Here is an 11,133-nt window from a genome sequence, read left to right on the forward strand (position 1 = left end):
GGGCAGCTGGGCTGGGGCAGGGCTGCCACAGCTCCCCTGGGCTCGGGGTACACCCTGGGACAGGGGCTGATGTGCCAGCTTCCAGCTCTGAGCTCTCCAGTTTGTTTTTTCCCCAAGTTTTTGGTGTTTTCTGTCACAAGGGGTAACGAGGGAAAGGTCTGTTCCCATCCCAGGAGCTCAGAAGGGCAGGGAGGATGTAAAGGACAGGAGGGGAAGGTTGAGCCCCAAGCACTCTCACATGTTCTGGGAGTTTCTGGAACCATGGCTCCACCTCCCTGTCCAGGGCATGCAGCATTTCCAGGCTGGGTCCAGCGCTGGGAACAGCCAAGGAGGGGATGTGGTTGAGCTCTTTGGATCCAGGCAGAGCCACTGAAGCACAAAGTGCCCACCCCAGCAGGTCCCTGGGCTCAGGTTTCCCCACACTGAAGAACCATGGTTGAACTCCATGATCCTGATCAGGCTTAGTTCAATGAATCTTTTTTTTCAGTGGGATTTCAATGAATCTTTTCACAAATGAGCCCAAAAAGCAGGGACCAAGGAGAGGTTATAAACTCATTTTTCCTCTCCTCTCTCCAAACTCCTCTTCACACCCTGCTCCTGAAATGCCACCTTTCCAGCACTGCATGCACCAGGCCCACTGCAGCATTGATGAGGCACCACAAAATTGGGATTCCCAGTGAGACCATGGGCATTACACTGGGAAAAGTGAGAAAGGGCCCCAGAACAGCCTGGGTGGAGGTGCTGGAGGGGAACATCATAGAACCACAAAATTCCCTGAGTTTGGGGATACACAAGAACCATCCAGTGCAGCTCCTGTCACCCCAACAATCCCACCCTGTCCAAACACTCCTGGAGCTCTGGCACCTCGGGGCTGGGACCATTCCTGGAGCCTGGGCAGTGCCCAGCACCCTCTGGGTGAGGGAAGAACCTTTCCCTGCTCTCCAGTCTGACCCTCCCCAGCACAGCTCCATGATAACCTGTCCCACATCTCAGATGTCCCAGACCCCAGGTTAAAAGGCATTCCCACAAAATTGGGCCAAGTGGTGGATTAAAAACTCCCAGTGGATAAAAATCTCTGGTTTGTCCATCCTGTCCTGTGGGATTATGTTCACTCTGTGCCACAGTCAGTTCAAGGGACATCCACAGGTAATATCTTCATTTCACAGCTTCATAAACACAACCAAAACCATTTCCTCCTCGTTTTCCTGGGTGTTGACACCACTGTGTCCCTGCAGCCCAAAATCTCTTTATTGAACAGAAATTATTGTTTCCAGTGATGCTTTGGAAATGAGAATTTTATGGTATAGACTTCAAGAAACTGGAGAAATTGGGGTGGGAGCAGGACTTTGGACTATTTTCCAACAGTCCCCAGAGAATGCAGGACCTCTGGTGAATCTTTCTTACAAAGCCCCAATATTCTGCAAAGAAACAATTCATGATAGCTCTTTTTCCAAGTTTCAGCCTCCCACTAAGGGTAGGTATCATTTCAGATCCCTGAAATGTCAGTTGAGTATTTCAGTGAAAATCATTCCTTTGTGCTAGTGTGGGATTCTTTGCAGGAGCCAGGATTGTAAAGTCTTATTAGAGCACTAATAGGCACCATGACATTCATTTCCCCTCTGTTGTGCCAGGGTATATTTTGGAGTAACTGCTGTATTTACTACTAAATAACTTGTCAGCAGGGCTCAACACACTCCAGTTTGCTGCCTAATAAAAGCCTTTCCCAAATTTCAGCACTTAAAAGATCAGAAAGTTTTAATTTTCTTTAAAAACGGTCATTAAGAAAGTGTCATAAAAATTCTAAACACGTTATGAAAGAACTGCTCAAGCATGGAGACACTGAAAATCTCTCAGCACCATTTCTGTCAGCGGGAAAGCACTTCAAGATCAGATTTGAACCATCCTCCCTGTAATGAGCAAACTGAACTTTGAATTTATGGGGAATATTTTAAGATTCTTTCGGCTGCAGGGACTGGAGCAAAGCCTCATGTGTGGACTTGCCTCAGCATCTCCACGCACCCCGAGCTGACAAGGTAAAATATCACCCAGAGCTCTGAAACTCTTCTGACAGATGGAGAAAAATGAGTGAGCACGTTGGAAATTCAGCTTTCCCAACGGCACCATGACACATCTCCAGACAGCACTGCCAGGCTCCCAGAGTGTATTTATCCTGGTGTCTCACTAACCTGAAAGTGGAGCAGTTAAAAATAAACAGCATCATCTGCAAAGGAGGACACATCAAAGCCCAGCCCATCTGATTGTGGGTATTATTCACAGCTTTGAACTGTGCTCGTGTCTTTTCCCTGCTGCCTTCAAAATTAATGAGTGGATTGAGGATGGGACTGGTGTCATTGTGTGGCAGTGAGTAACACAGGGAACCTCTGAGATTCCCAGAGTCTGCAGCACAGAAGTCACGGAGAAAACCAGAAAACCTTTCCATCCATGGCTTCCTCAGCTGAGGGAAGAGAGAAGAGTTCTGTTGGTGACAGAACTGAGAGATCCTGGCAGGAGTGTGGGACCAGCCCTGCTCATCACTGACAAGAGCTGCTGGACACTCCTGGGCCTTCAGACAACCATGGAACAGTCTGGGTTGGAAGGGACCTTTCAAAAATCATCTCATCCAACTCAGTGTCTTCCTCAGAGGCAGCAACGAGAGTCCCAGACTGGTTTGGGTTGGACAAAGCCCACCCAGTGCCACCCCTGCCATGGCAGGGACACCTCCCCCTGTCCCAGGCTGCTCCCAGCCCAGCCCAGCCTGGCCATGGACACTGCCAGGGATCCAGGGGCAGCCACAGCTGCTCTGGGCACCCTGTGCCAGGGCCTGCCCACCCTCCCAGGGAACAATTCCTGCCCAGTATCCCATCCAGCCCTGCCCCCTGGCACTGGGAGCCATTCCCTGTGTCCTGTCCCTCCAGGCCCTTGTTCCAAGTCCCTCTCCAGCTGTTTTGGAATCCTTTAGGAGATCCTCAAACCAAGAGTTTTGAGCCCATAATGTGGATCCTGTGTCCACCACGGCAGCCTTTGCCATGTTTCCTTTTTCCTGACTTCCAGCACATCCCAAGGGTGCAGTCCCACAAACCAAAACCAAAACTAAAATCCAGACCAAGACAATTCCTGTCACAGCTCACATGCTGCATTTGGCCAACAAAGGCTTGGGGTTTCACCTCTGACAAACACCTGGATGAAATCTCCCCTCACTATTTATTGGTTAATCTCAGCTGCTTCTCCCTCAGGTAGATTGAGGCTATTTTGGAAAAGCTTCAAAGGTGCAGTTGTCACTACAACGGCATCGAAAATAATTTCTAATAGACCTGCAAAGAAAATGAGGATAATTTCATTTTGAAGGAGCTACAGACAAGTTAACCATGGTCCCTTCCATTGAAGGAGAGCTCAGTTGCAGAGCAGCACAGTGTGGGAGGCTCAGCTGAGCAGACCCTGCTGTGTCTGAGCCTTCCTGGGCTGCTCCTTCTGGGCACATCCTCCAGGCTTTGAGCTCTGGTGCCAGGGTGGGAGCACAGGGCTGCCCTCCCTGAAACACCCAAGGGATCCCTGCCTCCAGGTCTTCCCACAGCCTCCCCTCTCATCCCCACATCACTTCCCCACCCCCAGTGTAACCCACAGCTCCAATCTTTCCTCCAACCTTTGCCCCTGGCAGGGTGAGGAACACCAAAGGCAGCTCAGGGAAACCCCAGGGCACTGGAGCCACGTGGGAGCTGCTGAACAACAGCCCTGGTGAGGCTCTGTCCTCACCCACCCCGCTTTCCCCACATTTCCCACCCCACATTCAGACCCAAATTTTTGGCTGCTGGAGCTGCCCTAAGGCCACTGCAAGGAAGGACAGGCTGGGAGAGCTGAGGGTGTTCACCTGGAGAGGAGAAAGCTTCAGGAAGAGCTCAGAGCCCCTTCTAGTGCCTAAAAAGGCTCCAGAAGAGCTGAAGAGGGACTTGGAACAAGAATCTATCAGTGAAAGGACAAGGGGGAATGGATTCCCACTGCCAGAGGGCAGGGCTGGATGGGATATTGGGATGGAATTGTTCCCTGGGAGGGTGGGGAGGGCCTGGCACAGGGTGCCCAGAGCAGCTGTGGCTGCCCCTGGATCCCTGGGAGTGCCCAAGGCCAGGCTGGACAGGGCTGGGAGCAGCCTGGGATAGTGGAAGGTGGCCCTACCATGGCAGGGGTGGCACTGGATGGGCTTGTCTCTCCCAACCCAAACTGTTCTGTAGTTCTACAATTCTGTTTTCTTTTTCCATGTCTTATTTTCTAAAGCAGACCATGAAAAAACCCCAAAAAAGTCAAAAACCCAAGCCCTGAATGTGGGGTAAGATCATGTTTTTACAAGCAGATTCCCCAAGATGATTTATACTGCAGGTGTGCAGTCTGGAATAAGGAGGAAAGAAAAACCTGCTTTCCCCCTCCCTTCTTTCCCTTTTCTTTGTAAAATAAGGTCAGTTCTTATCTAAAGCCAATGGCTCTTCCAGCCAAGTCCTGCCCAGAGCCAGGGCTGAGCCATCTCTGGGGGAAGCAATCACCCTTCTCTGGGCTCGAGATGAAATCCATGATTTTGGTTAAAGCTGGCACCCAGACAGAGCTGGGTGTGAGTGCCCGAGGCAGGAAAGCCCCACAGGAATCTGGAGAGTGATTCCTGCTGTGGGGAAGAGGTCTGGGAGCCGCAGCCAGGGCTGGGTCTGCTGGAGCTTGGCAGGAGCTTTGCAAGCTCAGCCCTTTCCCCAGTCCTTGTGCTCCTGTCCCCTCAGCCCGGGCTGCCCGTGCTCCTCTCCTCTCCAGGACTCCCCGCCGATTCTCCGGGAAGATGCTCCCGGGCATCCCCCTGAGGGGCCGGGCAGGTGCAGAGCAGCTGGGCCGGGCTGGCTCCGGGTCCCCGCGATTCCGGCTAAGCCCTGACACGAGCTGTGAAAGGCAGACCCGCACCACGATAACCCACGGCTTTTCTCAGCCATGACACCCGCATCATTTGCATCTAAACAGGGGTGTGTGGGATCAGGGGCCGGCTTGATATAAACTCAGCAGCTTAAAGGGAGGGGGAGGGAAAGGAGAGAGGGAGAGAGAAAAATAAGCTTATACCGATGAGAAAGAGCTAAGCTTCCTCCCCTACTGTGAGGCAGGGCGAGCGATACCATCGCAGCGCCGCAGTCGTTTCAAATCGCTGCCGCATTCACACGCCCTTTAGCCATTCTGGGGGGCTGGGGAGCGCCATCAATAGGGATTTCCCAGCCGGGCTGGCGGGATTGGAGGGTGACGGCAGGACAGGGGAACATTGCCCCGTTGCTACGAGGTGCTCCTGGGGAATGCCAGTGCTCTGTGCCGTGGGTACGCTGGCCGGCGGAAACATTCCGCATTATGCTGGTAATACAGTGTGACACCGCGGGAACAATGGCAAATTGAGTGTCCCAGCAGGTAACGGGCCCGGCTGGGACACTGTCGCAGTGGTGCACTGTCAAGGCGGCTCTAATCCTCCCTCGCCAGCCCCTCCCCTGGTTCTGGGAACGCTGCTCCCGCATTTCATCTCTGGGAAATTCTCCCAGCTCCTCGCCCAGACCCAGGCGAGAATTTCAAGGCGAGGGGTTTGTTCGCAGCTCCTCGCTCCCCCCCGCGCCGGCACCGTGCGGGGGACACGGGGACACGGGGACACGGGGACACGGGGGACACGGGGGACACGGAGACACGGGGACATGGGGGATACGGGGGACACGGGGACACGGGGAAGCTGCGGGAGCCGTGTCCAGCCGTGTCCAGCCGTGTCCATCGCGGCCCTGCCCGGCGGGCACTGGTCAGCCCCGGCTCTGGCCCAGCCCAGCCCCAGCCCAGCCCCAGCTCGGTCCCGGCTCGATCCCAGCCCAGCCCGGCCCCGCAGTCACTCTGCTCCCCGGGCTGTCACTCCGCTCCCCGGGCTGTCACTCTGCTCCCCGGGCCATCCACACCTGCCAGGGAAAGCGGAGCCACATCGGGCCCGAGAGCCACTCGTGTCCTCCCGCTGTCCCCGGGCTGTCCTGGGCTGGGGCCAGGAGGGCTCGCTGGCTCCTCTAATCTGCTCTGCTTTGGATCACGGGCCACCCAAAGCGCCTTTGTCAGGCTGAAACACCTCACTGGGAGCAGGGACCCTCAGCCGGTGCCCACAGCCCCAGTGGTCCCAGTACAAGCAGCTGGTGAAAAGACCCCGAGGCAGACCCTGCTAGGTGGATGCTGGATCCCTGCCGGCACATCCGAGATGGGAAGGGCAGGAGGGAAGAATCTGAACTGAAGGGAGATGAAAACCTCAGCAGGGTGCTGCCGGCACAGCCAGGACTGAGCAGCCCTGGTTGGAGATCCTGTTTGGGAGTTCCCCGGGCAGGGCTGCACATTCCCACAGCTGGCACACCCCACAGCCACCTCCCCTGGGAGCCTGCTGGGGCTGGCATCAGCCTGGAACCTGGCTTGTGGGAGCCAGACCCTCCTCTGCAGAGAGACAGGCTGGGGACAGCGAGCTGCGGTCCCCGGGAACGAGGCAGGAGCAGGGCAGGGATGCAGGGCAGGGATGCAGGGATGCAGGGATGCAGAGCAGGGATGCAGGGCAGGGATGCAGGGCAGGGATGCAGGGCAGGGATGCAGGGATGCAGGGCAGGGATGCAGGGCACAGCTGAGAGGACGGTTCATGGCTCCAAGGTGAATTTCTCAGCAGAAATTTCTGGGCTCATCCCATGTCTGCTGATGACTGTCCCAATGATCTGATCACACCAGACCCACGAGGCAGTGGGAACTCTCCAGGCCAGGCACCACAGTCCCTGAGCTCAGGCCTCCAGCCCCTCCCAGTCTCTCTGTTGGACTGACCCCAGCATCTGCTCTGGATTTAGACACCTCATGTCTCCATCCTTACAGATGGGCCAAAGCACCCCAGTGTCACTGCCCAGGGAGCTGCACTTGTGCAGAGCTCTGAGACAAAAGGTGTCCCCAGGGAGAAAGTTGGTTCTGAGGCTGTGCTTGGGACAGGCTGAGCCAGGGCAGCCACTGAGGCCAAGGGTTAAAAGCTGCTGTCCCACAGGGTGTCCTGCAGCATCCCAAACCTGTCCCCAGCTCAATGAGCTTCTCCATCTCCAACCCCTGGCATGGAGCCCCTCTCTGGGTTCCCAGAACAAGAATTACTCCAGTAACTCTTTCCTGAGGCCCCTCAAGCTGCTTCTGGTGCCTTGTTCACCCCTGAGCACACAAATCCTGGATCCTGCCCCACCTCCTCCAAGGGCAATGCTGGCAGCTCCTGCTCCACCAAACCTTCATTAACAATTTAACAAAACACCTTATTGCTTTTCCATGAGTGTTGGGTGCTTCTGGGGGAGGTTGGGAAGGAGAACACCAGGGTTGCACTGAGCAGTGACCCCCGCGCTCTGTGTCTCCACAGCCACCCGAGAATCCGCCTTTGTGCACGCCATCGCCTCGGCCGGGGTGGCCTTCGCTGTCACCCGCTCCTGCGCCGAGGGCACCTCCACCATCTGTGGTTGTGACTCCCACCACAAGGGACCCCCGGGGGACGGCTGGAAGTGGGGAGGGTGCAGCGAGGACGCCGATTTCGGGGTGCTGGTGTCCCGGGAGTTCGCCGACGCGCGCGAGAACCGGCCGGACGCGCGCTCCGCCATGAACAGGCACAACAACGAGGCCGGCCGGACGGTGAGTGCTGCCCAGTCCTGCTGCACAGTGCAGCTCCTCCTCGGGCAGTGGCACCACAGCAATTCCCAGGCAGAGACTTTCTAGGATTATTTTCCAGGGCATGGCATTTCCTCTCCCTCCAAACAGACAGGTGGGGTTCAGAGCTAAAATATGCCTTGACTCCGATGCAAACAGAAATCCAGAATGGTTTGGGTTGATGGGACCCGAAAGCCCATCCTGTTCCACACCCTTGCTATGGTCAGGGACACCTTCCACCATCCCAGGGTGCTCCAAGCCCTGTCCAACCTGACCTTGGACACTGCCAGGGGTGGGGCAGCCACAGCTGCTCTGGGCATCCTGAGCACCTCCCAAGGCCATGGTAGAAACCCAACCCCAGGTCAGCACTGGATGAAGAGGATTTTCCTCCCAGTGCCTCCTTCCTGCATGTTCCCTGTTAGAACATTATCCCACCCAATGATTCCTTGAAGTAGGTGATAGTCACAGCCTCATCCAACTGTAATATTCCATTCCATTCCATCCCATCCCATCCCATCCCATCACATCCCATCCCATCCCATCCCATCCCATCCCATCCCATCCCATCCCATCCCATCCCATCCCATCCCATCCCTGCAGTCAGCAGGGTCATTTGAAAGCCCAGTGGGACCTTTCCAACAGTGCTTGAAGCTGACACTGATATGGGTTTTGCACAGCAGGCAGAGGGGGAAGGAGAGAAGCCTGACAGCTTCCAGTACAAAAATCCCCCAGCAAACTCCAGTAATTTTATTCAAAATCAGTGCTTATTTTGCCCCACACAAAGGAGGTTTTTGTGAAGAGTCCTATCTGTAGACTCCCAGTTTCACACACATTTTAGTACAAACTGTTGGACTTGGGACATAAATGAAGGGTCATTAGCAAGGAGAGGACAGGGATCAGTCTCCATCTACAGGGCTCAGAAACATCTCCAGCCCTCAGCTTCTCTGGGCTCTGACTGTCCACACAGATAGGACAGGGAGGACCCCCACAAAAGGATCAAACATTTGGATTAGGTTGGACTGGACTAGAATAAATTAGACTGGATTGGGTTGGATTGGATTGGATTGGACTGGATTGATGATCACAGCAGTTGCCCACCTCAGCCATGCTTTTGTAGTGTGACATGTCCAGAGATCTTTAAAGCTCCCCAGCATCTCCAACCAGCCCATGCTTACAAAATCATAGAACCAGAGAATATCCTGGGCTGGAAGGGACCCACAGGATCATGGATTCCAGCCCCTGGCCCTGCACAGACCCCCCAGCAATCCCAGCCTGTGCCACCCTGGTAGTGCTGCCAAACACTCCTGGAGCTCTGGCACCTCGGGGCTGGGACCATTCCCTGGGGAGCCTGGGCAGTGCCCAGCACCCTCTGGGTGAGGGAAGAACCTTTCCCTGATACCCAACCTAAACCTCCCCTGGCACAGCTCCAGCCATTCCCTGGGTCCTGTCACTGGTCACGAGAGTGAAGAGATTGATTCCATCCACTGCTCCTCCTGAGGATGCTGAAAACCTCAGTGAGGTCCAAGCTCAGTCTCCTCCATCAGAAGTGCCCTCATAAGGCCCCTCCAGACCCTTCCCCATCCTGGTGGTCTCCTTTGGATGCTCTCTAGTGGCTTAATGCCTTTTTTATGTCGTGGTGATACAACACCCTGAGGCCTGGCCCCGCTCCCAATATACTCTGCAGAGCTAGCCTGGGGTGCTATCATGTACAACAGATGAGGTATTAGAGGCTCTTCCCTGGACTTCTTCAGTTTATTGCTCTTATGGCTTCCATGGGTGAAGGCAGGGAACAAAAAGAGTGAAACAAAGGGGCTCGGGGTTTTTCTATGGGTCAGGAATGGGGAGGGGGAACTTCTTGGCTTCTTTCCAATAGGATTTCAGATGGCCAGTCCCTAGGTGTTACAGGGTTACAGAGTTGCAGGGACACACCATTCTTAAGGCATCAGGGTATAGGGTTACAACATCGTGGTGCCTAAAACTGCCCCCAGAACTCAAGGTGAGGTTTCCCAAGATCAGACCTTGTACCCCAGGTGGCTCAGGGGGGCGATGGGACGCAAACCCTGTGTTTCAGGGTTTTTGACTCTGATTTCCCCGCACAGACCATCCTGGATCACATGCACCTCAAGTGCAAGTGCCACGGGCTCTCGGGGAGCTGCGAGGTGAAGACGTGCTGGTGGGCCCAGCCCGATTTCCGCGCCATCGGGGATTACCTGAAGGACAAGTACGACAGCGCCTCGGAGATGGTGGTGGAGAAGCACCGCGAGTCGCGGGGCTGGGTAGAGACGCTCAGGGCCAAGTACGCGCTGTTCAAACCGCCCACGGAGCGGGACCTGGTGTACTACGAGAACTCCCCCAACTTCTGTGAGCCCAACCCCGAGACGGGCTCCTTTGGGACCAGGGACAGAACATGCAATGTCACCTCCCACGGCATCGATGGCTGCGACCTGCTGTGCTGCGGGCGGGGCCACAACACCCGGACTGAGAAACGCAAGGAGAAATGTCACTGCATCTTCCACTGGTGCTGCTACGTCAGCTGCCAGGAGTGCACGCGGGTCTACGACGTTCACACCTGCAAGTAAGCGCGGGTGGGTCCCGGTGGTGGAGGCTGCTGCAGGGCAGGGCCCAGGGCTCCAGCAGCCCCGGGGACAGCCCCACACTGCAGAGGATGGCACAGAACTCCTGATGGCCCCGGCCAGGGCACACCCAGGGCACGGAGAAGGCTCTGCGCCCCTCACCCACGTCAGGTGGGATTGCATCCCTCGGGCAGGGCAGGATGTCTGGAGAGGGCAGGGACAGGACAGGGAGAGCAGGGACAGGACAGAGAGGGCGGGGACAGGACAGGGAGGGCAGGGACAGGACAAAAAGGGCATGGAGAGGACAGGGAGGGCAGGGACAGGACAAAGAGGGCACGGACAGGACAGGCTGCCTGGGGACACCAGGGACAGCTGAGTCCCAGCGAGGCACAGCCTCACAAGGCAGAGCTGCTGCCACAGCAGCTCCCAGCTCTGTCCTGCACCTCAGGTCCAGCCCCTGCAGACACCAACACGGGGGCTCAGGTGGAAATGGATTTTTTACAGTGAAAGCTCCCCCAGCTGCTGTGTCCTGGTCTCAGCAGATGTGGTGGGGAGAGGAAAGGAGCCCCAACACCAGCCCAGCTCCCTCCTTCCTGCTCCGAGGGGATGCTGGAGAACCAAACCTGTCTGGGGACACAAACAGACCCCAGGGGTGGTCTCTCCTTCCCTCTGCCCTCTCTGCTCCCCACACCTCCCACAATCTCCCAAGGAGGATATCAGGAAGGCACAGCCCAGAGCTGACCCTCTGGCACTGCCCCAAGACAAGAGCAGGGCACAGGGCACTGCTGCCACCTGTACAGGGGACAGCACCATCCCAGCCACTGCTGCCACCTCTGACAGGGGACAGCACCATCCCAGCCACTGCTGCCACCTTTTACAGGGGACAGCA

At 56.1% G+C, this 11,133-nt stretch overlaps 1 protein-coding gene across 1 annotated transcript in view; it reads left to right on the forward strand.

Moving 5' to 3' along the window:
- The window catches only part of WNT3 (Wnt family member 3), a 42,915-nt gene extending 32,445 nt beyond the window's left edge, over nt 1-10,470 (forward strand). The window contains exons 3-4 of the mRNA XM_033079175.2: nt 7,391-7,656; nt 9,771-10,470. Coding sequence (XP_032935066.1) covers nt 7,391-7,656; nt 9,771-10,250 — 746 coding nt within the window. The 3' untranslated portion in view covers nt 10,251-10,470. The remainder of the gene's footprint in view (nt 1-7,390; nt 7,657-9,770) is intronic.
- The last annotated feature ends 663 nt before the right edge of the window (nt 10,471-11,133 follow it).

Source organism: Catharus ustulatus, chromosome 23 (genome assembly GCF_009819885.2).
Source record: "Catharus ustulatus isolate bCatUst1 chromosome 23, bCatUst1.pri.v2, whole genome shotgun sequence".
Lineage (NCBI taxonomy): Eukaryota > Metazoa > Chordata > Aves > Passeriformes > Turdidae > Catharus > Catharus ustulatus.